The following is a 24105-nucleotide window of genomic DNA, read 5'->3' as shown; positions in this document are numbered from 1 at the left end:
GCGTCGTGCATGGTCTGGCCGAGCTGGCCCCAGAGCAAGCTCGACGACTCAATGTCCGTGTTGACAAAGACGGGGTACGCGACCGGGGACAGCGCGTGCTTGGGGCTCGGCGACAAGTGGAGTTGTGCCGTGCGCACTTCGTCGGCGGGCAAGAGGCACGCGTAGCAGCACTGTTGGCTCCCAACCATGACGATTGCAAAGACGAGGCCCGACGCAAAGTACAAAATTGTCGCGATACCGAGGAGCACAGACGGCAACTCAGCATCGAGTTGCGAGCAGAGAAGCGAGAGCCACGTCATACCAATGTACGGAAGGGACATGCCGCAGTAGACCATACTACAAGAGGAGGCGTGAGGGACCAGCTTACAAAAGAGCATCGTGGTACAGGATGCGCTTGAGACGCATATAGAGCGGCGACGCTGTGAGTTCGCCATCGACGCTTTCAAAGTTGCGACCGCGCCGGCGCAACAACCACATCCTACAGAGAGACTCTGGTCAAGTATTCCAATCAAAAAGAAAGACAAGGAGGCCACGTACGCCGAAACGACGAGCAGGATGACGCCCGACTGGATGGAAATGGCGGTAATGAGCACGGATTTGAACCGCCCCGAGTAGAAGCTCACAGTCATCGAGTTGGGCGTCGCGCCTTCCGTGCGTCCCGTCGAGAGCACGAACGAGAGCTAGTGCAACAGAGCGCGTTGTAGCGTCATCACGACGATACCGCACGTACCGCAAAGTAGATCAGCACAAGGACCATGATGGCGGCGCCATAGAACTTGATCGTGCGGGCTTCGCGGATCGAGCCGCGGTCCATGGCCTTACGCGCCAAGCGCACGAGCTCGAGCACGAGCACGAGCATCCAGAGCGCGCCCGCAATAAGCGCTGCGTCGCCAATGAGGAGGAACCACATGACGACGTTGGGCGGTGCATCCAGAGTCAAATCGATGGAGCTGTCGGTGAGCGGGCTAAAGGCGCTCACGTCGCGGTGGCTATCGAGCTCCATCCACGTCGAGTTGGCCTGGAAGAACTGGTCGACGACGGCCGCGAGGACGACAGCGCGCGTGAGCGAGTAGATTGTGCGCGAGATAAAGTACGCGTACATGGCGTAGAAGACGCAAGTACGGATGCGCTGCTTCATGCGGAACATGGTGTACACGGCCATGGACGTCGCGATGAACGAGATGAAGAGCACGAGCACGTAGATGAGACTCCATATTGGCAGCATCTTCGTCTATTCCTGAATGCTCCAACAGGTTGATGCTCGTGGTGGCCTCCTGCAAGGCCATTGGCTAAAATGTCGAATTATTGAGCCATACACAATGCGACATGTGACGGACGTGTCGCAACGTCGCAAGACGTTGAAGCGTTGGAGCTTGCAAGGGTCGCGCACACGTCATTCTCTCGACCTCATCCCGGCGGCAGTCGAAGGGTGTAGTCGGCTCCATGAGGCCAATCAATGGCCGTCGACTTGGAGTCTCTTGTGCGCCGCAAACGTCACCAGGTAGTATTATCAATGCAGTCTCGACATGGAGTCGGCCTGAAAAGCCAGTGGCATGACCACCCGAGAGGCGGTGCCACACGCAAGACTTCTGTTATTAGTTTACGGCTTCCGTGCGCTGTTTTCACCGTTTCTCCGCTCGTTCGTGCAGTCACCGGCAGGTACATATTTGAGCATATTTGCGTTTCAGTTTCAGTCGTCCGCGGGTTCCAGGACATGGAGCACGTGATGTGGCTACTACCGTACTAGTACTCGTGGCGGCTACTCCACGCGTAATATCAATCTCGCCGCTTGTAGCTGCCGCTTGTCTATGCTGGGATGCTGTAGAGGCACAGTGGGAGGTCATGTCGTGTGGAGGAAGCAGTGTACTGTATCTGATGCGCACGCGATGGGTTGTCGCGCGTACGATCGAGTGAGTCTGGATGCGACGCCAGCTTTGACGACAGTGGCGTTGCGATGCTCGACAAAATGAGGGCAAATGAAAATAAATAAACGCGCTTGCACGAATGGACTAGACAAAGATGGCGACTTCACGCGGCGAGCGCACGAGGCCATAGCGCATGCTCTCGGACGGCTCGTACGACATGCGGCTTTGCACGTTGGCAATCGATCCAAAGTGTGCGCTTCGGTCCCGCAGCGCCGCGGGCACGACTTCCGCGATCCCGAGGTCGATCTTGAGGTCCGTGATGCGGTAAACGCCTACATGTCGTTATGGGTTGCTGCTCAGCGCAATCAAACGCGTCCTACCCATGTCTTGGACAGCAAACGGGTGGTTCTGTGCCCAGCGCGAGTTCTTGCTGGCCTCGGTTTCGAGCCACTTGGCGATTGGCGCCGTCACGACAATCTGACCGCCATGGCCCACATCGCTGACTTCGCGCCCAATGAGCTCCGAGAGACCGACGTACGTCGTCCGGTGCGTCACCGGGTGCACTTGGTGAAAGAGCTGGCCCTCGGCCTCGGACGCTGCATGGATGCCCATACGCACGCGGATGCCGTGGAATAAATACTGGTGCTTGGGCTTCGTCAGCGGTACGTGCTTGGTGCGGATCGAGACGGTGAGGCTGCCGGGGAGACCCGAGTCGACAAATTCGACGGGCCACGGTTGGTTCATGAGCTCCAACTGGACGTCCAAGCAGTAGGCGACGGCATCTGGGATGCAGTGGAACGCGAGCTGGAACGCGTCGCCGCACGTCGTAATCTCGTACCCGTTGTGCTTCACGAGGAGCGATCGTAGGAGGTTGTCATGGAGCTCTTGGGCGTCGTGCATGGTCTGGCCGAGCTGGCCCCAGAGCAAGCTCGACGACTCAATGTCCGTGTTGACAAAGACCGGGTGCTCCATTGGCGCGTCCATGTTTTGGGACGCTTGTGTGATGGTGAGACGCGTCTCGTCGGACGGGCCGAGGCAGGTATTAAAGCACTCTTGACTGCCAACGAGCACGAGGGCAAAGACACAGCCGGATACGTTGAAGAGTACGATGGACGAGCCCATGAGCCAGCGCGGCATAAAGTCACCCGGCGCGTCGCTTGCGAGCATGAACCAGCCCACAATGAGGTACGGCAACGACGTGGTGATGTACACCGTTCTACAGGGCATTTGCATTAGACCATGCTAAGGGTCCACGAGATATGTACAAGATGCGCTTGAGGCGCAGGTAGAGCGGTGACTGGATCACTTGCCCGTCGACGGACTCAAACTTGCGGCTGTGCGACCGAAGGTAGTAGACCCTACTTCATTGTGAGTATTCAAACAGAGAGAGAGACTAGACACATATACCCCGCCGTGACGGTGGCAATGACGAGCGCTTGGAGGACGTTGGCGGTAATAAGAACCGCGACGTACCGGCCCGTCCAAAAGCCGGGTCCATCGATCGCAAACGAGAGCTAGTTTTTAACATCAGTCGCGTCTCGCCGATGAAGACGCGTACAATGGTGTAGATGCCAACGACGACGACGTTGGCAATCGTGTAGCGCTTGAACGTCCACTTCTCCTGGAACGAGCCGCGGTCGAGGGATTTTTTCTATGCAGTTAGCGTCCATGAGCGACATCGCTCGCGACACAGGCAGCGTACCGCAAGCTTGATGAGCTCGAGCACGAGCACGAGCATCCAGAGCGCACCCGAGACGGTTGCCGCGTCGCCAAAGAAGACCATGACAATGACTTCGGTCGGCGGATCCTCTTTCCCGTTGGGCTCTTCGTCGTGGCGCAGGAGACGGAAGCCGCCGGCGTCATGGTACGAGTCCAGATACAGCCAGGCGGACATTTCGCCGCCGACAAATTGGTCGATAAAGATGATGGAGACGACGCTCCATGCGACCGCGTGCACGATGCGCGAGACGAGGTAGGCAAAGGTCGCGCGGAAGACGCACGACTGCATGTACTTCATCGAGTGGTGCATGGACCACAGCGCCATGGCCAAGCAGGCGAAGGACAGGAGCAGCGCAAGGAGGCCCAGGATCGTCCATACTGGCAGCATCTCGGTCGTGTGCTGGTGGGCCAGCCAACGTTACACTGAGCCCCCATAGAAAGGTCGGTGCCAAACGTCGCAATCAGTTGGCCGTGCCATCTGGGCATAGCCATCCATCATTCTTCCTGCACTCAATTTTGTATCGCCGATTGCCTTTACACACCGACTGTTCCTGCACTCAATTTTGTATCGCCGATTGCCTTTACACACCGACTGTACACTTGACGGCATGTAATGCGAAGAGTGTACTTGGTACTGTAGTCGTGTACTGTACGGGACTCCTGAATAAGCGACTGGAAAGCAGCCGCTACCGCACGCACTCATATTGGGGCTTTTACCAAACCACAGCGAAGATGCAGCGGCGTTTGCTCCGCGCCAGCTTGTGTTTCGCATCTACTGATACACTTGGTGCACTCACATGGGTAACTACTGGTACGAGTTTGTTTGTCGCTGAGGATGTGGCCATTGATGTGGCGTGATGTTGGGAGAGTCTTCATTGCGAGTCTCCGTCGTCGAAGCTACTTCTTTGCTGCGACGAAAGTGATGTTAGTCGTGTACCGGGGAAGCTCGAGGACGCGTTGGTGCTACTAATCAACCCTTTCTGTTAACGGCGCTTGCACGCGCATTTTTCGCGGCCACTGGACGCTTGCTGTTACGTCGATCATCTGAGCCCGTGTAATGTCAGCGAGGACACCCGCATCGAATTGCGGGGACCGCAATGCGTGATCCGTGTCGCAAACGTCAATTTCACCGCCTTTGTCTCTCTTCGGTCCTTCGATGCGATTCCTTTTCCGTCTCGTCTTCGGAATGACGAAAGGATGCAGCTTGCATTCGATGGCCTGGCTTTGGACGATGGCCAACCGAGACGCTGCGATCGTGCAAGCGCAAGCGATGACACGCCCGGCTGGTCGCACCAGATCGTCCTGATCGCGCGCCCACCGGCTGCGATAACGCGAGCCGTGGTACCAGAACCTTTACATGAATTCGTTTCCCAGCTCTTCTCTGCATAACCACGGAGGGACTCGCGTATAGGGTGGGCGTGAAAAAGTCACTTCATCGTTGTTAACTTGAAGCGATACGATCAACTCGGTCGAAATGGTAACTGCTGTAGTAAGGTGAAGGCTGCTGTACAATTAACTACTTAGCAGCTTTACCCAGTCGACGCCATCTTTGCCGCCTCGCGTTTGTTTACACCACCGAAGCGTTGTGTGTCGTGGCGCGAAAACTGAAACGCAAACATTGCGTGCGATTAGACTTCCCATAGTATCCGGATGATATCCGGTACAAAGATCTCGAGAAACCGACCGGCGTCGAGCAGCAAGACGAAGCATGGGCGGCCTGGTGTACTGGACGACGCTAGCAATCGTCGCGGCCATCGCGCTCCGATGGGTACCATCTGCATGGAGGACGAGGGTCATGGAAGAGGGTCGCCTCATGGATCCTTCCTCCTAGGGTCTCGAAGCTGGGATCAACCTCGTGCTCCGTCGATCGTCCCGTAGGCGCGCCGGCCTCGCCGACTCATGCAACCCCGACTTAGGTCTATGGACCAACCTCAAGCTCGACGAGGAGACCATCCTAAACGTTCACGTGCACCCCGTGCGCATCCGGCTGTGGAGCCTCCTATGGGCGTTTGCGAAGGCGCCAAGCCAAGCCATGCTCATGCGCCTCGTCGTCTCGGCAGTCTCGGTCCAGATCGTTCGCACGCGCGAGAAAGCTCCTCAGCAGGTCCATGTCCGTGTTCTGCCGCCGGATGCGTCGCTGGCCTCATTTGCTAGCCTCCATGACCCGACCCATACGCTATGGGCAGTGGTGCTGCCGCTCGTGCAGCGTTTTGGCGTCGTCGCTCGCATCGTGCATTTACTCGGCGTTACCATCGCCAACATGTCGCTCTCGTTGCAGGAGAATGGCCAAGATATTGTCCAGATACAGGTAGTAGGTCGGTTGCGCCGATGACGGTAAGTCACACACATCGTAGCGCGCGAGTGTGAACGTCCAGCTTCGCTTGAACGTGACGAGCCACGACCTTCTGCTCTGCGCCACTATCGCGCAAGACCAATCCATGGAGGTTGTCGTCCGCGGCGCTCGCATTCAGATGCAAGAGGTGCAGCTCAAGATCGCAGTGCCATTATCGCGTGATCGTCACGACCTTCGGGTGCCGCTACCCCACGAGGTCACAATCTCGGGCCGTGATCTGCATGTGTCCATCACAGACATTGCACTGCTCGCTCCGTCCTCCAAGCCTTCCACGCGTGCGGCAACTCCGTCGGCCGCAGCGCTTTCCGAAGACGACTGGCGTCGACTCTTGACATACGACTGGCTCGCGCTTCTTCCCAAGATCACGACGTTTGCATGGTCGTCCATACGTCTCGAGGTGCACCATAAGTCGGACAACGTGCTTGATGTGACCGTGGCGCGACTGGTCGCAGCCAGCAACCACCATCGCCAGACGACGCGAGGGCCGTTCATGGGACGAACGTGGGCGATTGAACTCGGGCCCGTGAGCGCAACGTTGAGCTCGTCGCCACTTCTTTCTATTGCGCCGGCAGCCGTTTGGCTTGAAATCCACCCGCGCGCGGGCGGAACAATTGACTTGAAGCTCTCGGGGGAAGTCAAGCGCGTGCACGTGACACTAACCGACCAACTCGAGCCGTGGGTCGCCCTCGCCGCCTCATGCGCACCGCCCACGTCAGCACAAGCGTCTTTGCCCATGTACAGTCCGTGGACACTCGATGTCCAGATCAAGCTCGTGCAAACGAAGCTTACGACCGTTCCGCGAACAGCAGTACCCCTCAGCGATCCTTCCTACGGAGCACCATCTCTAGACGTGCGTCTCGACGACTTTCATGTGTCTGTGTTTCCGACGACAATGGTCGGTGTGCGGTCGCTGGTGGAGCTCCGTCTTTGCCGTATGAGCATGTGGACAGCAAACGAGAAGCACATTCTTTCAGTTGACACGACACGGCTCTTTCTCGGGCCACTGGACTCTATTTTGCACGGCCAGACCAAGCCCGCCGACGTCGAGATGGAGGCCGAGTGGATCCAACTCACGTACTCGCCCGCCGCGTTGCAAGCTGTCGGCGGCGCCTTCCATCTTGGCCTCTTTGTGGCCCAGGCGCCGTTACGAAAGGTGTTTGCTCGCGCAAAGTCCATGAGTCCGTCCCTCGTGCCAGACATGCGGCCGCTTCAGGATGTCTGCAGCGACGACACGCGCTTGTATGCGCACGTCAACTTTCGCGGAGCCATCAAACGCATTGTTGCCATCTTCCCCACAACATGCGCGGGCCAAACGACGATGGAGCACGTGAGCATCGACCACATGAGCATTGAAACCGAAGCCGATAGCGCGCGTTACCGGCTGCACTTTCGGCACATCAAAGCCCTGTCGTCCCCGTCCATCACGCCGTACTTGAGCGTCGCCGACTTTGCAATCGAAGAGACGCCGGTCCGGGACACGTCGATCGTTGATCTCTATGGGCGCCGCGTGGTCGTGCATTGGGACCTCGCGCTGCAGCTGCGGCTGCTTGTGCTCGTTCAAGACGTCACACTCGCGTCCTACAACATGCTCTTTCAGCTCTTTCACACGTACACGACGTTCATTGCGCCACGTCATTCCAAATTCAAGCTTGGTGTGAACGCTCCCATGGACGACGTGGCAGCATACGAAGCGGCACATGCAAAGCTCGCTTCCTTAACGAGTGCATCCGGTGACAAGTTGCATCGACTCCACATCGCTACGATCGCTGTGACGATGGCGCCATACGACCTGGAGCTGCGTCTCGACACCTTCGGCGGCGCCGACCTCCCGGATCTCTGGTCGTTCGCCAACATCACAGTGCAGTGGCAAAACGAACTGCTGCTCTCGGTCAAGTCCGTTTCGGTCCGACGGACACTCGACCGCCGACCCAATTACATTTTTGGCGAATTTGAAGCCATGCTTCGGCAGCGACAGCGCATTGTCGCCCCAGCGGCAGAGCGCATCGCGGTCGAAGGTCTTTTGATCGGCCTCAGTGGTCTCGAGATCCGGCTTGTGTACCGTTTCTTTGTACCGCTTTCAAAGCTCGTGTCCACGTTCCAGCTCCATGCGGCAGGGCTCGTCACCGCGCTTCAGCAAGAGCTCGCCGTCTATTGGCGTCCGCAGTCGGCTCTGGCGTATACGTACTTTGCCAAGATCGCTGAGCCCACGTCGCCAGTGATTTGGCTCGATATCCACGACGTCGCTGTCGTGGGCTTGGACCACCCCATGGAAGTTTGGCTTGCCCAAATGTACCCGATCTGGATGGATGACCTCGCCGAGCAAGAGGTGCGCCGCCAGATCGTTGAAGAGCAGTGGCACAGCCTCAAGCTCACGAACGCTGACATGCTTGCCTTGGAGACCTACCAGGATATGACCAAGGTACGGCTCGAGAAGAACGCGACGCTGTACATCCAGCGCGTGAAGCAGCGCCCGTCGATCGTACCGCGGCCCCGGTTACGCTTGCACGTGCAGAGTATTGTCGGCTCCATCACTATCGCCTCCGACGACGACCCGAGCTCGATTCGTCGACTGAAGGAGCTCGACGAAGCCTCCGACGCCGTCCATCGGGCACTTCGGGGACCACCCCATGAGACCACTTGCTTTCGCCCGTCGTTTGACTTTTTGATCGCCATGGTGCTGGACATGAGCGTCGACGCCATCGTGGTCGAGCTCCGAGATCATACACCGCTCTTGGTGCACCAGGTAACTGTTCGAGGCGACGTGATTCTCGCGCAACCCACGAGCACGAAAGTCATGCAGGAAGCGCACACTGTCTCTATCGGTCCCCACTTATTGCTTCCAGTCGAGACGTCGACAAGCCCGCTAAAGCTCTTTCTCGACCTCGACGTTGTCTTGCGCGGTACCACCGTGTCGTACACGCCGCGAATGAACGCAATCTTTGCCGAGGTGTTTCAGGACATGCTGCGCGCCTTGTCGCTTGTCGTACCGAGTGCTGCGTACTGGGATGCGATTCGCGGGTTTCTGCACGGCAAGTGCCACGTACACCTCGACGAGACAACGGTCCGACTGTTTGGTGCCAACCAAGAGCACTTGCTGCTGAGTCTCCACGCAATCGATATCGCGTACAAACACCAAGACGTGGTCTTACAAGTGGCAAAGCTGCGCTGCCGCATCGAGCCGATCGGGTTTGGCAACGTCATCGATGTTCACCGCATCCACTGCCACATCCAACTCGACTGGGGCTGCAACAGCATCGTGCACTACGTGACGCCCCTCGAATTCACGTACTTGGACATCCAGCGCCAAGTGCAACGGTTCGTTTTGGAGCCGCTTCCCAGCGCGTTTACATCAGCGGGCCTGCATGTGCACGTGACGGTGCAAGTGACGACAAACGACCGAAACGAAATGCCGTCGGTACTGCTGTACGGCAAGACAGTCGAGTGGCTGCTCCACTTTGCCCAGCAGTATGCGCGCGCATTTAGCAGCCCTTGCTTTACACGTCGACCGCATGTCGTGCCCGTGGTTTCTCTGCGTGCAATTCTCGGCCATCTCCAGACGTGCACGATCGAGGCAGTCGAAATCGCAGGCCTCGACGTGGCGCTCTACTACAGCGACCAGAGCCCCGAGGGGTGCCGCTGGAGCCTACGCAACCTCTTCTTCTCGCTTGGCGCGACGCGGGGCCTTGTCAAGACCCTTGCCGAGTCGCTCAACGACCACACGGTGTCGGTCCTCGATGTTGCATTCCACGATGTAGTGTTTGGTGTCGCCGAAGTGCATTGGCGAGTGTGCACGCTCGCAACCGGGTCGCGCGGCGAGTCATTGTGGACCTCGGCGAGCTGCATGTTGAAATGGAAAAGACGCGCAACGCGTCCATCGCGCCGCTGGCTGACGCCCGCCGGGCTCGAATGGCATCACGTTTGCACGCGGCCCCAACAGCAGCGGCCATGGCGCCAACGACGACGTCGTCTCGGGCTCAAAAGTCCATTATGGAGATCTTTGATATCAAGGGCGACGAACACTTACTCAAGCATCGACCGGACGACCCCATGGCGTTCGAAGCTGAGGTGTCGACGGTCGTGCCAGAGGCGGCGCCGACACCCCGCGTCGTCTTCGGACGCGGGTGTCTTCTCAGCGTTTTGCTGGACGCACCCAGGGTCCTTGTGACGCTCGATACGCTCGAAACCCTCTTTAATATTGGCAGCGCGTGGATGCAGTTCTCACAAGAGCATGTGCCCGAGCTCTTTCGCGTCTCGATCGACGCGGTGCGCGCGTACGAAGCAACAACGTCGCAAGCAGGTGTGTGTACATGCGAGGTTTGAGATGGTCGAATGTGCTTCCTAGTGACACCCGTCGTCGTGCCCAAGAAAGATGAGCCTTCGTTGTTGGAGCTGCTCGAAAGTACGCAAGACGCTGCGTGCGATACCTCTTGACGTTCGTCCTAGGCAAAAAACGCGGAGTGCGTGTGAGCTCGACCAGCGATACGCGGTCGGCGGACTCGACGCCGGCGTGTTCCAAGGACGAGGACCGTTCTCGAACGTTGTTTCGCATTGAGCTCGTGGATCTGCAAGTGTTTGTTCAAGACACGCTGCACAAGGTAGCCCGACTCGGGTCATTTTCTGCCAATACGCCAATATATGTTTAGGGCGGTGTCCTCTTTGCCATTCCGTCGGCGACGATCAGTCACGCCGTCGACTTGGACGCGAACACTGAGCACGTGGATATTCTCATGCACGGCGTGCTCCTCTACACGTCGTCGCTCGACGTGGATGTCATGCACCGGCAATGGCTCAAGCGGAAGGCGCCCGACGGCTACTGCAACAGCTCGACAGCACTCTTGCGCAAGGTTGTGCACGCGACCGAGTCCCAGCACTGCGCTATTGCCGTCACACACACGCTGCCCACCGTGCATCAGATCCACGTCACGATTCCGTGCGTCGACGCGACATTGGATCTCGAGAGCAAGCAAATTTTGCTCGACCTTGCGGTTGCCTTTACCCACGCAGTACAAGAAAAGGTAGTAGTCCTCGTTCCCCATCGCTCTTTGTATGGATGCATACATATATCCTACTGTAGATGGCCAAGGCGAAACATGACGTTTTGGTGCAGGCCATGCTTCAGCACTTGACGCCTGACAGCGCGTATGCGACACTCTCACTGCCAGTAAGGATGCTTGTCGGGACTGATGGTACAACCTATGGCTACAGGAACTTTGGCACAAACAACGCGACACGCAATGGCAGATCCAACAGCTCAAGTGGCAACAAGCGTGTCGGTTCGGCTACAGCCTCGCCACGCAAGATCGTTTCCACGAAGCCGATCGCTCGACATCGGCGACGACCGACGGGGCTCGGCGTCGACGGCTCTCGGCCCACAGCTCGTCCGTCTCAAGCGACCTCGCTCGGAACGACGACGGGCTCAATCGGGCGTTGGATGCGCTGCAAGCCACGCTGGACCGACTCTTGACGGCCGTCGCGGCGAGTTACCAAGTGTACCGCAAGTCGCTCCAAGTGCGCCCGACGATCGAGCTATCGTTTCATCTCGCCCGTGCGACGCTTTTGCTGCGCAGTCCTAGCGTCTCGCTCCTTCAGGTCGTGCACACGGGCCTTGTGTTGAGTTTTTCGCAGTTTGAAGACCAGTCGGGCACCCTCTCGTGCACGATTGCAGGGCTCTCGGCCGCCAACTTGCTGCCGCAAACGCCCTACCCCGAGCTCCTCGGACGCGCCGCAACGACGAGCACTGACCACTTGCTAGACACCGACACGATCGTCCGCATTGATGCGGAGATGGCAACGCCCATCGGCGGCATCACGGTGCTCCAGCACTTTGAAGTCAACGTGCAGCCGCTCCAAGTGTGCTTGACGTACGACCTCATCGTGCAGCTCGCAGCGTTTTTCGGTGGCGACCGCGGGCGTCGTGACGACGCCGAAGCCGAGATTCGCCATCAATTCTTACCGCCGTCTATCATGCGGCCTTTCCAGAAGCCTCGCAAGTCGATGGCAGAGACCGTCAAAACCGAGTGGGTTGACGACCAAGAGCGCGAGGTGGCCGAGATGACGGATCGCGCGACCAAGAACATGACGTTCAAGCACATTCGACTGGGCACGATCCAGATCTTGCTGAGTTACAAGAGTATGATGCTCTACTTTCTGCGAGAACGAATCTGCGACTTCGCGTAGGTGGCAAGTCGGTGACGCAGCCCCAGCAGCACCTCGAGGACATGCGCGGCTTTGACCTCAAGATCCATGCGCTTGTCTACACGGACAAGACGTGTACGCTCGACGACCTCTTCCTGCGCATTCGGCGCGACATCATCCTCGACATCCTCTCGCAAGTCGGGCGCAACTTCAACAACATTGGTCTTCTACTCAAGGAGAAGCTGGACCTTTCGCGCTGGGCGGGCCTCGAGTTCCCCATGAAGAGCCTCTCGCAGTCCATGACGGGTACGACGACCGCGACGACGTCACCGGACCGAACCTTCCAGCTCGAGCTGCCGACGGACGCCAGCAGCGGCTCCCCAAAGAAGATGAAGCCGCGCTTTAGCTTCTTGAAGCCAAAAAAGGCAAAGCCTGCCAAGGAAGAAGCCGTTTCCATGGCATCGCCGCCGACAAGTCCGTCCACGTAGCAAACAGGCAGCTGGATTAGGTTAAAGATGATGATGATGATGGAATGAAAAGCGTGGGTTACAAGCCGCCGGCCGCCGTCTTGTTGCGGCTTTCGGTCCATGCCTTGGCGATTGTACGCTTCATTTCTTCGTCGCCTTCGTCGTACATGTTCTTCATCATGTCCATGATACCGGCCGAGGGGTCCGACGGGTTGGCCTTGGCCGCGCTGGCCGCCCCCGGGTTCTTGGCCGTGAGGTTTGCCCACGTGTTCTTCTCGTCGGCCTTCCACAGCGTGATCGTAACGCGGTTCTTCTTGAAGAGAAACTTGGATTTTTCGGGTCGATCTCCTTGTCGAGATGGTAGCGCACAAGGCGGTAGTTCTTGCCACGGAGCTGCTTGATCTTGAGGTCAAAACTGTGCTTGGTAAAGTCGCACGTGACCTGCGACGCCGGGAGCTCGCCGACGCCATCAATGCCCGATGTGATGTACACCATGACCTTGGGCTTGCCGTAGCCTTCGTCTTCCCAGCCAAAGGTCGACACTTCCGTGTACACCTCCGTGTCGGCAACGCGGGGAGGCGCATAGACCGTCGGTGTCGGTGCCGGGGTTGCAACCGGGACTTGTGCTTGCGTCTAGGCCACGTCATGAGGATACACGCATGGACATATAGAGGATCGTCTACCTTGGCCAAGGCCATCTCCTTGGCGCGGAGGAGCGCGGTCAGGTCCGTGGCCAGGCGCGGGGACTTGACGGTTGCTAGGAGGCTCTGCAGCTCCTGGATGTCGTCCATGATGTCGTTCGTGAGCATGGCAAATGCGGAAATGAGCATCGGCGGCGTGAACCGCTTCGAATTTCGAGAAAAAGTCCACTGCGGTTGTGATTGGTCGATATCTTTAATTATGAAATAGTGTTGTCCAAGATACCCAATACAAAACACGAGATAGCATGGATACTTTGAGTACACCAAATCAGGTATTAAGTCACACTATATGACGGTAGTGAGCTGCCCAGATCAGATCAACTCGTCGACCACTTGTGCCACAAACAGCAAAAACATATCATGGAAAACGACTTGATAAACAATGAAAGCGACCACGTGTGGCTGGCCTAGTCGGCATGGGGCTTCTTCGCCGCTGCGACCGTGTGCTTGTCAAAGTGCTTGATTTGCAAGTAGCCGTACACGTACATGAGCGGCACGAGGGTCCACCGAAGAGCGGGGATGGTCGGGAAGAAGAGAGTCATGACGTACCGCGTCAGCCACGCGCCAACGGGTGCGGTCTGAAGGATCAAAATCACGCCGTTGTCGGGGCCCCGGGCAAACTTGGCCAGCGCGGCGCCGACCGTGACGGCAATGTACAGCGTCACGGCGTCGCGGACCATGGGCGGCATCCAATGCGACGGCAGTAGCATGTTGGCAGCGTAAAAGACGTACGCGGACCAGAGGCAAAAAATACCTACCGACTGGAGGTAGGCGAAAAGCAAGCCCATGGCGGCGCTAAAGACGAATTGAAGCTCATGCGCATGTGGCATCGTCAAGAGCGCTGGTGGGCAAAGCACGAAGGCCATGCTACTGATCGCAGCAAAGATGATGGCGCGGGGCAGCTTGTAGCCACGGATACCGACAGCAAGACTCGTGAGCGCCAAGGCGGCAATGGCACCCAGCTGGTGCTGCTCTGCGTGGCGGGGCGAGGCCACCGCCGCATCGACGCAGTACGCGTGGACCGCCTGCGTATGGTTGAGCAGCGCGTTCATAATGTCGTGGAGCGCGACGAGGCCGTCGTCGGACGAAAAGAGTGGCGTCGGCATGTGCTACGGCCACGGTGCAACGGGAAATGGTCTCGGAGACCAAGCCAGAGTCCGTGCGAGGCGGCGTCGACTTGACAGGCCCGGTCGTCGCTTCTTTTTGACCGTTGGGAGAAAGTGCATTGTCGATTAACTAATCCAAAATCCACATCGACCAATCACCGTCACCCGCCGATGACGTGGCACGCGCACGATGACGCAATCGTTGGACCGAGATGACACAAAAACACCTTCGCGGGACACGAACGGTCGTGGTAGACGACGACGTCTGCGTGAACATGAGAAGCCCAACGGACGATGCCACAGGAGGCGCGTCATGCAATGAGCTCACTGTTCGTGCTTGATCACAAGAATTGGCCTGCGAGGCACAAGAGAAGCTGCATTTGAAAGTGGGTTATACACGTCGTATCGTGGCCTAGTCGGTCTTGGCCTTGTGGGCATCCATCGCCGACGCCATCGTGTCAATGGACTTGAACTGGCGCGACCACGACGAGTTGTACAAGAACGGGCGCAAATCGAACCGGTTGTCGTCCGGCGAGTAGTTTTCCGCGTGGTACGATGGTGTCAGCGTCGTCATCTTGTGGCGGTTGATGCCGTAGTAGAAGAAGAAGCGCTTGACCTTGGTCGCGATCTCGGTCGGCGTCAATTGCGTCCAGACATGCGAGAGCTTCCGGAACATCCAGAGCGGACCACACCGATCGATCTTGCGGAGACGGCCAAACCAGCCGAGCTCCTCGTACGTCATGCCCATGTCTTCTTCGTCGACCTGCGAATGCTCTTCGTCGGCGCCGGACGCCATCGGGCGAAGCTCGGCGGTCGGCGGCGCGGCGACGACAGTCGCCAGCGTCGGGTAGTTGTACTTTTTGGCCGCGTACACCAAGAGCCGCTTGAGATCGGTCTTGGAGACAGCACCAATCGGGTTGAGATCCGCGCTCGAGCAGTCGTACTTGGTCATGTACCCACGGAGGGCCTCGTCGACGTTGGCCGAGCCGAGCACGAGGAGGAAGCCCGTCTTGGACCGGACCCACGGCAGGAGCTGCGCGAGGAGATAGGCCATGACCATGCGCAAGCGAGCTTGGATGTTCTGGAGCGCAAGGTCCTCCGACGCGGTGCCCCCATGGACGCCAAAGCGCGGCGTCTTGCCCACGAGGAGTGCAAACGTCGAGACGACGGCCGACACCATCGCATCGATCTTGACGGTCAAGTGGTAGTTGCCGATCTCGGCCGCGAGCGTCTTGGCGCGCGTCTCGGTCGCCAGTGAGCTGTTCTCGGTGCCCATGTACGTCGTGTGGAGAACATGGCTCGCGAGCTCTTGCGGCGTCAGCGGCGCGTACGCTGCATTCGCGTCCTTCCCGAGAAGGTACAAAATGTCCTTTTGGACTTGGACGTCTCCGGCATTGCCGGCTGCGGTCGCGAGGTGGCACATGACACCGACGATGCACGCGACGGACGCCGAGTCGGCGCCGCCGGAGAGCGGGAGGAAGAAGCCCTTGGCCTTGCTGCGGCGGAGGTAGTCCCACATCCAGCACGCCGGGCCGAGCGCAATTTCTTCCTCGGGCGCGTGGAACTTGAAGTCGACGCGCGGCGACGGCGCCAAAAACGCGGTGGTCGACGTCGGCGGGCAGACGCGGAAGTTGACGTTGACGTGCGGGAGCGCGCGCTCCGAGGGCGAGCTTGCCTGCTCACTACGGGAGCTGCACGCGCCGCGGTACGAGCGCACGTCGTCGAGGTCGACAACGGCCGTGACGACTTCGACGTCCGTGACCGAGAACTGCGATCCCTGCGCGACGATATGGCCGTTGACGACAATGAGCGCGCAGCCGTCGTAGTAGAGGCGACCGCCGTCGCAGCCTTGCTGATTCGCATACAAGTAGACACCGCCCGCTACATCGTCATTTTGAGCATGCAACATCGGAGAGGCTGTCGATACCTTTGGCCGTCGCACCGCGAATCAAGTCGATGCGGTGGTGGAGCTTGCGCAGCTCGTGGTGCGAGCCCGACCCGTTGCCGATGATCTCGACGCCGCCAAGTGACAGCGAAATGTGGGGCGCGTCCGGCGTGAAGAGCTCTTCGCACGTCTCCGATGAGATGAGCTAGCATGTATATGAGTCGTGGAGACGGCAGAGGCGAGACGCATACCGAGTCGCGCGTCGCAATGGCGCCAATGCCAAAGGGCACTTCGACCTGCGACGTGAGTTCCTGGATCGAAAGCGGCAGCATGTGCGACTGCAAGTTGAGCGCGGCGTCGGCGTGAATCTTCCACGTCGTGAACCTACACCACTGCACTGAGCTCGAGTACAATATGTGAAGAAGACGCTACCAGCGCGTCTCGCGGTAGTTGCCATCGTCGGCGTGGAAGAGCTTGGGGCAATAAAGAGGATCTTGCGGTCCAGGCAGAAGACGCGGCAGTTGTAGCGCACGCCGCCATGCATGACGGGCATGCCGATATCGCACAAGATGCCGTCCGTCACGTCCGACGAGAGCAGCGTCGCCATGCTTTCCCAGCAATGGAAGAACGTGTCGGCCTCGAGGAAGTGATCTTCACAGCCGTAACCGCAGATCTCGAGCTCCGGCCCGAGGCGGTACGTGGCCCCGCGCGCCTTGGCAATGCGGATCGAGCTCATGATGCGCTCGAGGTTGCCATCAAAGTCCAGCGCCCACTGGTTGAGGTTGCACGTGGCCACGGTCAGGAGCGGCGCGTTCATGTTCATCATCTTGTCGGCTAAACCAGAAGTGACTGCCTTCGCGCAGAGGCGGCTCCTGCGCGATGATTGGCCATCGCGAGGACCCTAGGATTTGCAGCCAATCACAGCACCGATTGGATTGCATTCCAGCACTGAAAAGCTGCGGGGTCGATCCTCCGCCGTCGTTCGCCGCAACTTCGTGTGGTGGGCACTTGCTCATGGGACGACGGACGCAACCGATACAATTGATATAGGACGAGCGGGCTGAGTACGTCGTCGTCGTACGAGTAGCTGCCGTGCCTCCGCGACCAGTCGCCTCCCTTGGACTGCGCTGGGTGCGACCCGAAAACGCGCTGCGATTGGTCAATGTGGCGTGGGATATCACCACTAACCTTTTTGCGTGGGTTGAAAGGTCGAACCGACGCGTTTAAACGGATAAAACGTATGGGTAAATACTGTCGTCGTCGGGTTTTAATAGCGACGGGGGTAAGAGCGATGGAAGTTGCGCCAACGTGGTTGGTGTCGACGCAGCAACGTAGAATCAATTGCTTTCCCGCAACTTGTAGAGCACTCTAGCGTGCGATGCCAGGTTCCTATTGACCGCACAACAAGTCTTCTTCTGTTCTAATAGTCCTTGCGGAGGTTTCGGATCTCGTTCAACGGCTACCTACTGAATCCAAGGTCGGCTAACGTGTCAAGATCTAGTTTCGCAAGAAAGACGCGGTCGGATAGGTCTACAAGATTCTGAAAGCAGCTCTGTTGGGGGCTTGGCTCTGGAAGGAACTACATGTACAGCTACGCAACTCTCTGTCGAAAGCAGAGACTAATTGCACAGGGTGACAGCAGCAGCGACTCGCAACACAGTATCGTTAGTTAGTAATATAGAGCACCGATCGATGCCATCGCGCCAACACCTCTCAGGACGCGGCGCTCGTTCTATACAGGCGCTGGGCATGCGACGGCGGGCTCGTTGACGACATGTGCGCGGGAAACATGCGGTCATACATGTGCTGGAGGATCGCGCTGACATGGACGGCGGTCGGGCGCTCCTCGGGCACATACGAGAGGCACTGCTCGGCGAGCTCGACGAGCCACTCGGGCGACGTCTCGTAGAACGTCGGGCGGATCGTGCCGTCGCGCAGCCGGTCGAGCAGCGCGAAGTCTGAGACCGGTTCGGTCGACGGGCCGTCGAGACTCTCGCGCAAATGCGCGTCCCAGAACGGCACTTGGTGCGTCGCAAACTCCGAGAGCATGATACCAAACGAGTACATGTCGGCGGCGACCGTGTACCGCTTGCCGCGCAGCACCTCGGGCGCCGTCCAGCGGTACGTGCCGATGCCCTGTGTCATCGTCGCCTCGATCGCCTCGCGCGAGACGCCAAAGTCGATGAGCTTTCCGCGCGCGTGCTGCGTAAGGAGCACGTTTCGGCTCTTGAGGTCGCGGTGGATGATCGCGTTCGAGTGCAAGTAGATGAGGCCGTTCACAACGTCGAGCGCACACAGAATCTTTTGGTCCCACGGGAAGAGCGACGCCGGGTCGGCCTCCGTGTTGGTCAAGTGGTCACGCAGGTCGCCGTACGACATGTACTCGAGCACGAGCGTCATGTCACGCGGCCGGGTCCACGCTACGCCAATGAAGCGCACAATGTACGGACTGTCCATGCGCGCCATGAGCTTGATCTCGTCAATGAACGACTGGACAGCGTCCCGCGCGCGGTCCGGATGCAAAAGCCGCTTCATCGCGACCGGCTCGCCCTTGTAGTCGCCCAGCGACACGATGCCATGCGCGCCCGTGGCCAGCACGCGCACCTCGCGGAGCCGTGAGCTGTCGAGCCGGTGCAACGCAAGGTCGCCAAGGTGCAACTCGGCGTCGGCGGCGCTGTCGTGGGCATAGTAGGCGGCCGCGGGCTCTGCGAGGAAGGACCGCTTGCCCGACTGCGACCGGAGCACAATGTGATCCCCGGGGTTGTTGACGTCTTCGGTGGGCGTGCGCACGGCATAGCGAGCAGCGCGCTTCTTCTTGTAGAGCATAAAGACGATGATGCCAATGGCCGCCGCCGCAACGAGGCTCACGACGAGGATGATGGTTTGGTTGGACGTCCACGAGCTGCCTACAGTCGACACAAAAGCACGTGAGCGAAACGTCCAAGCGCGCAGCGAGATACGTAGGCGGCGCACCCGACGGAATGTTGAGGCAGTACTCTTCGTAGAACGCATGGCCGATCGTGTTGTTGTTGAGGAGCTGCACCGTGCTGCACGGAAACGGCGTCGCGTCGAACGAGACGAGGATGCCATTGCAGTCGCGCTCCGAGTTGGTCTGCGTGCAGTCGTAGTTGTACATGGAGGCGCACTCGCGCGTCCCCTCCGACGTGTTGCGGGCGATCGTAAACACCGTGTTGTTCATAAGGCCGACGCATCGCCAGCCGTCCACGATCGTGTAGCTCGTTTTCGCCACAGTCGGCACCGGCGCCTGCGTGTTCTGCTGCTGCTTCTGCGTATTCTGCGGCGCCTGCGTGTTCTGCGGCGCCTGCGTGTTTTGGGGCGCTTGGGTCGGCGGCTTGGTCGTCGGCGTCGGCGTTGGCGCCAGCGTCGTCGGCGTCGGGTCCGTCGTCACGTTGTCTGCACCCAGGACCCCTAGCAGCGCGAGGCCCAGCAGCAGCAGCGATCGTCCTGTCCTCATGGCGGCGCGGGGACGTCCGACTTCTCTGTTTCTACTCTCGGCGTACGACGCCGGGACCGAATTACGAACCGGCCTTACTTACAACAATCCAGTTTGTCCCATCGCCCTCTCATTGGTCAAAAGCTTGCCTTTTTCTGATTGGTCGAAATGATTTCGCTGCGGACGGACCATCTTGCACGCCACAGTTCCCTGTCTTGACGCTGCGCCGAGCACGGGTTCTTACCCAGGAGATCAGTCGGCAATCCAATCCAAGGCTTCACGATTCATCCGATGATTTCTCAACCACGCAATACCACTTGTCCCTGCACAGCTCTATTGTACTGCCATCCTCGGGCTAGTACTGGCGCGTCAATTTTTAAAGGCCTGTCGCCGCCGAGCTCGCAATCAAACGACAACGAGGGCGGTCGTGGGTGCTTGGTGCCCAATGACCAAAGCTACTCTGTACACTCTGCTTGTTTTATATACTAATACTAGCTGGCACTCGTCTGCCTTTCTAGCGAAGGATTAGGATTCGCCGCGTGCTGAAGATGACCATGTATGGAGATCACGGATAGAGAGAGCAACGCCTTTCTTCGTTTATCGAAGATTTCGCAGTGTCCCAGCGACGCCTCGGCAGGTTCAATCTCTAGCGTGTGGCGAGCTTGATCGCGTTCGACAGCTTGCTCCACGATCCTCGCTCCTCGTCCTAGTACACTGATCGCGCGTGTTAGTGATTCGCACCTGCTTGCGCCGGAGACCAATATGCTGCGGAACTCGCCGACTCTCTCCGCGCAATGCAATTATGGCCAATCACAGCGCACTCGAGTGCAAAACAGAACAGCGCACCGAACCGCATACAAACACCAAGTGTAGCGCCAGACGCGGCGCGAGATACAAAGTGCAAGTTATTGGGCGAGATACGCTTTTCCGCGCTCTGCATTTCGGATTCGGACCATGAACGACGACGAGCGCAGCATGGACGCCACCGATGCGTGGCGCGCGCAGCAGGAGCAAGCGCGCCTCGCCGAAGAAGCCGCCTACGAGCGACAGCTCGAGGCCGTCATGGCCATCTCGCTCGCAGAGCAGACGCAGCGCGAGCGCATTGAGCGACAGGCGTCGATCGACGACGTGCAGCGCCGCGAGCATGAGGACAAGGCGCTCGACGAGTTCAAGAAGAAAGTCGACGAGAAGCGGCGCCTACGCGAAGAAGCCCAGGCGCGTCACGAGCAAAAGGTCATGGACGCGGTGCTCAAAGCGTCGCTGGTCGAGTTCAACGAGCGCAGCCGCATCGAGCACATGACGGACGACGAAGAGCGCCTTCGGAGTGCGTCGCTCGAGGCGAAGCAACAGGACATCGAGCGCGCGAAGGCCTTGGCGCATCGCTCCAAGACGAACGCGGTGCAAAACGTCCTCGACCTCAAGAAGAAGGCGCACGAAGCCAAAGAGCAAGCGCGCCGCGCCGTCGAGGAGTACCAAAAGAAGGAAAAGGAGCGCCAGGAAAAGCTAGTGGCGTTGGCGCAGCTCGAGAAGGAGCGTGACCAACAGGCACTGCTCGATGCGGCCAAGCAGCGCCAAGAAGCGGCGATCGCCAAACGCCTCGAGGCCGAAACCCGCGCCCAGGAAGCTGTCGCGCGTGCGCAGGCGATGCGCGAGAAGGCGCTGCTCGCCGCCAAGATGGTGCGCCAGACGTCGCGCGCGACGATCGAGAGCTCGATCCAGCAAGAGGAAGCCAGCCGGGCTTTGGCGTACCAGCAGCAGATGAGTGCGCTCGCCCACGAGAAGGACACGGCGAGGCGTGAGCGCCTCGAGAAGGAGCGCATTGCGCACGAGAAGCTGCAAAATGCCACCGAGCTGCGCGAGCGCGCGGCTGCTGCGTCGGCCGAGCTCGGTCGCCATCACTCTAGCACGGCGTCGGCCTAGTGTATGTCGCTGCTTATTTTATCTTTTAATTTTATTAATATTGCACTCTGGACACGATCTGTCATGCGGAGGTGGGACCCACACGTGGGATTTGGTGGCGTTTACGTTTTACACGCCAACCACCCAAAGCGTGTGACAGCATGGGCTGGGCGATCGTTGCGAGAAGATGAAGAAGAGCGGGTGCGTGTCTGCGCCATCACACCTCGAGGAGGGATCATGCTCCACTTTGGACGGACGGCTGCGAGCGCAGCTGCAATTCTAGTTCCCATGAGCTTTGCACGCGATTACGAAAGATCTTGACGCGCGTTGGGCTTGAGCTAGACTTCAAGGACCTCGGTTCTGCGCAAAGTTGGACACAAATGGGTGCAGCGAGTCGACGTGGGAATCGCACGCGATGCCAGGTGACGGTCTCCGTCGACCGTGAGAGCGTTGACAGCACCCTCCTTTCGTTCTCGAGCCGGAAAGGATGGTCAGACAGTTGTGCAATGTGGCCGCGTGCATGGATGATACAAGGCGTTTCGCACCGTCCCATAAACTGCCTATGCTGCTCGAGGTGGACAAATGTATGGACAGCGTCTTCTTCCATCATCCGCGTCCGTCCAAGCGCAGTTTCTCACGTGGCTTCCACCATTTCCCACCCGGTGAAACCGTTTTCTGAACTCATCGAACAAGTGTGATAATCCACTTGCGAGTTTGACCAAGCAATGACGGACCACGCCGATACGACGGTGCCAGGACAGGACAAGCACCACGACTTGTTGACGCTTCATGGCCACAACCCAATGCCCCTCGCCAAGCTCAATGAGCCGCGGCCAATCGAGTCGGACAGCGACGACGACGAGGCCGTCAACGCGCGCATTACGTGGCGCGCCGCCACCGACGCCAAACTGCAAGCATCGACAGTGGTGGCACACACGGCTGTCGCAGTCGCCGGAGACGCTACCTGTGTATGCATCGATCCCCAAGCGTCGCTTGAAGCCGATCGCAGGGCCGCCGCCTCGATTGATCTGCAGCGGACCGAAGCACAGGCGTCGCGGCGCGAGAAGGAGGCTGTGCTGCATGCCAAGGTCGCCGATGCGCACACCAAGGTCGCCGAGGCCGAAGCCGTCGCCCGTCGCCGCATCGAAGACCAAGCACGCCTCGACGAAGCGTCGCGAAAGGCAGAAGAAGAGGCCGAGCTCGCGGCCTTTCGAGCTCAGTTGGATGCAACGCGTGAGGCGCGGCGTGAAGCGGCCGAGCGCCACGATCAAAAGGTTCTCGAAGCTGTGCTTGCTGCGTCCTTGTACGAGTATAACGAGCACCAGCGCATCGAGAAGCAGCTCCACGACGCTGAGGCCGAAATTGAGCGCACGCGGACGTTGAACCTAGCAGAGCTCGACCGCATTCGAGCCCATGCGGCAGCGGTCAAGCAAGCATCGCGCGACGCTGTCGCAGCGTCACAAGCCAAGGCGCAGCGGCTTGCCGACGAAGCGGCCAAGGCGGTCCATACGTATCAGGAAACCGAGGTTCACCGCCAAGAGGCCCTATTGCACTTGAGCACGCAAGAGTCGGAGCGCGACATGGAGGCGCAACTCCACGCACTGCACATGCGCCAAGAAGCCGCGACGCTCCGGCGCATCGAGAGCGAACGCATGGCGCAAGCTGCGCAAGCACGCGCGGCGCAGCTCCGCGACGAAGCGATCGCCAAGGTCAAGCAGGTGCGCGAGCTGTCCAAGCAAAAAGTGGCGTCCGACCTTCTCCACGAAGACGAGCTCCGCGATCACCACTACGAAACTCAGCTCCAAGCCCTCTCGCTCGAGAAGGCGCAGGCGACGCAGCGCCGTATCGAGCGGGAGCAAGCGGCCGAAGCAGCCCAAGCGCGTGCCGTCCAGCTGCGCAACGACGCGGTCGCCAAAGCGCGCCAAGTCCGGGCGATGAGCAAGCAGCAGATCGGGCTGCAGCTCGAGCGCGAAGAGAGCATCCGCGAGCTCTCGTACGAGACCCAAGTCACTCATCTTCACGCCGAGAAGGACGCGGCAACGCGGCATCGAATCGAGGCCGAGGAAAAAGCCGCAACTGCCTTGGCCCGCGCCGCGTCCCTTCAGAGCCAGGCGATGGCAGCAGCTACCAAGGCCCGCGCCGGGTCCACATCTTTGCTCCACGCAGACGAGATTCGACAGCCGGCTGCATTCTTAAGCACACCCGAGTCGCCACGCACGAGCTTGAACGAGCCGCGGTCGGCCGTTCTTGAGCACGAATCATCTCGAGCTATCGTGGAGATGGCAACAAAGCCCGTGTCGGTGCGGCCATCGTCGCTCGCGTCCACGGACGTAACGATCGATACGACGACCGCGCCGGAGAGTACGACGTCGGTAGCAACCGCTGCGCCGGAGCGACGACGACCGAGTCGCGACGCCAAGAAAAAAGCGAAAGACAAAAAATGCGCTATCATGTAAGAACCCTAACCACATTAATATATTTTCTCGTCGTGCGCCGACGTCGCAACTATCCCCAAGGGCTC

General features: G+C 59.1%; 8 protein-coding genes and 1 pseudogene across 9 annotated transcripts; 3 read left to right on the top strand and 6 right to left on the bottom strand.

The window, feature by feature from the left end:
* Positions 1-48: 48 nt before the first annotated feature.
* Positions 49-1225, bottom strand: SPRG_10406 (hypothetical protein; annotated as a pseudogene; the record flags this gene model as incomplete). Its single annotated transcript has 4 exons — positions 49-336; positions 386-478; positions 538-680; positions 731-1225.
* Positions 1226-1970: 745 nt separating this feature from the next.
* SPRG_10405 (hypothetical protein) lies at positions 1971-3994 on the bottom strand. Its single transcript, XM_012349537.1, has 6 exons — positions 3568-3994; positions 3424-3516; positions 3273-3379; positions 3131-3223; positions 2246-3081; positions 1971-2197 (listed from the first exon to the last, which is right to left on the bottom strand). Exons 1-6 carry the CDS (start codon positions 3970-3972, stop codon positions 2010-2012), a joined length of 1722 nt encoding a protein of 573 aa, XP_012204927.1. The 5' UTR covers positions 3973-3994; the 3' UTR covers positions 1971-2009.
* Positions 3995-5292: 1298 nt separating this feature from the next.
* On the top strand, positions 5293-12632 carry SPRG_10404 (hypothetical protein; the record flags this gene model as incomplete). Its single annotated transcript, XM_012349536.1, has 11 exons — positions 5293-5352; positions 5416-5458; positions 5501-5892; positions 5939-9709; positions 9775-10234; positions 10280-10336; positions 10381-10532; positions 10581-10952; positions 11012-11098; positions 11143-12067; positions 12115-12632. The coding sequence occupies 11 exons, from the start codon at positions 5293-5295 to the stop codon at positions 12558-12560; spliced, it is 6765 nt and encodes a 2254-aa protein (XP_012204926.1). The 3' UTR covers positions 12561-12632.
* SPRG_10403 (hypothetical protein) lies at positions 12547-13362 on the bottom strand. Its single transcript, XM_012349535.1, has 2 exons — positions 13223-13362; positions 12547-13172 (listed from the first exon to the last, which is right to left on the bottom strand). Exons 1-2 carry the CDS (start codon positions 13346-13348, stop codon positions 12717-12719), a joined length of 582 nt encoding a protein of 193 aa, XP_012204925.1. The 5' UTR covers positions 13349-13362; the 3' UTR covers positions 12547-12716.
* Positions 13363-13602: 240 nt separating this feature from the next.
* Positions 13603-14443, bottom strand: SPRG_10402 (hypothetical protein). Its single transcript, XM_012349534.1, has one exon. It carries the CDS (start codon positions 14344-14346, stop codon positions 13648-13650), a length of 699 nt encoding a protein of 232 aa, XP_012204924.1. The 5' UTR covers positions 14347-14443; the 3' UTR covers positions 13603-13647.
* A 259-nt stretch (positions 14444-14702) lies between these two features.
* Positions 14703-17075, bottom strand: SPRG_10401 (hypothetical protein). The gene is made up of 4 exons (XM_012349533.1): positions 16664-17075; positions 16483-16615; positions 16274-16436; positions 14703-16227 (listed from the first exon to the last, which is right to left on the bottom strand). The coding sequence occupies exons 2-4, from the start codon at positions 16561-16563 to the stop codon at positions 14759-14761; spliced, it is 1713 nt and encodes a 570-aa protein (XP_012204923.1). The 5' UTR covers positions 16564-16615; positions 16664-17075; the 3' UTR covers positions 14703-14758.
* Positions 17076-17879: 804 nt separating this feature from the next.
* On the bottom strand, positions 17880-19706 carry SPRG_10400 (TKL protein kinase; the record flags this gene model as incomplete). Its single annotated transcript, XM_012349532.1, has 2 exons — positions 17880-19137; positions 19205-19706. The coding sequence occupies 2 exons, from the start codon at positions 19704-19706 to the stop codon at positions 17945-17947; spliced, it is 1695 nt and encodes a 564-aa protein (XP_012204922.1). The 3' UTR covers positions 17880-17944.
* A 919-nt stretch (positions 19707-20625) lies between these two features.
* Positions 20626-21662, top strand: SPRG_10399 (hypothetical protein). The gene has a single exon (XM_012349531.1). The coding sequence runs from the start codon at positions 20640-20642 to the stop codon at positions 21603-21605; it is 966 nt and encodes a 321-aa protein (XP_012204921.1). The 5' UTR covers positions 20626-20639; the 3' UTR covers positions 21606-21662.
* A 587-nt stretch (positions 21663-22249) lies between these two features.
* Positions 22250-24090, top strand: SPRG_10398 (hypothetical protein). The gene has a single exon (XM_012349530.1). The coding sequence runs from the start codon at positions 22310-22312 to the stop codon at positions 24038-24040; it is 1731 nt and encodes a 576-aa protein (XP_012204920.1). The 5' UTR covers positions 22250-22309; the 3' UTR covers positions 24041-24090.
* Positions 24091-24105: the final 15 nt, after the last annotated feature.

This window comes from Saprolegnia parasitica, assembly GCF_000151545.1.
Source record: "Saprolegnia parasitica CBS 223.65 unplaced genomic scaffold supercont2.55, whole genome shotgun sequence".
In the NCBI taxonomy this organism is placed as follows: Eukaryota; Oomycota; class Saprolegniomycetes; order Saprolegniales; family Saprolegniaceae; genus Saprolegnia; species Saprolegnia parasitica.
Note: the sequence above shows the minus strand (reverse complement) of the source record. Positions and strands in the feature narration are given on the sequence as shown.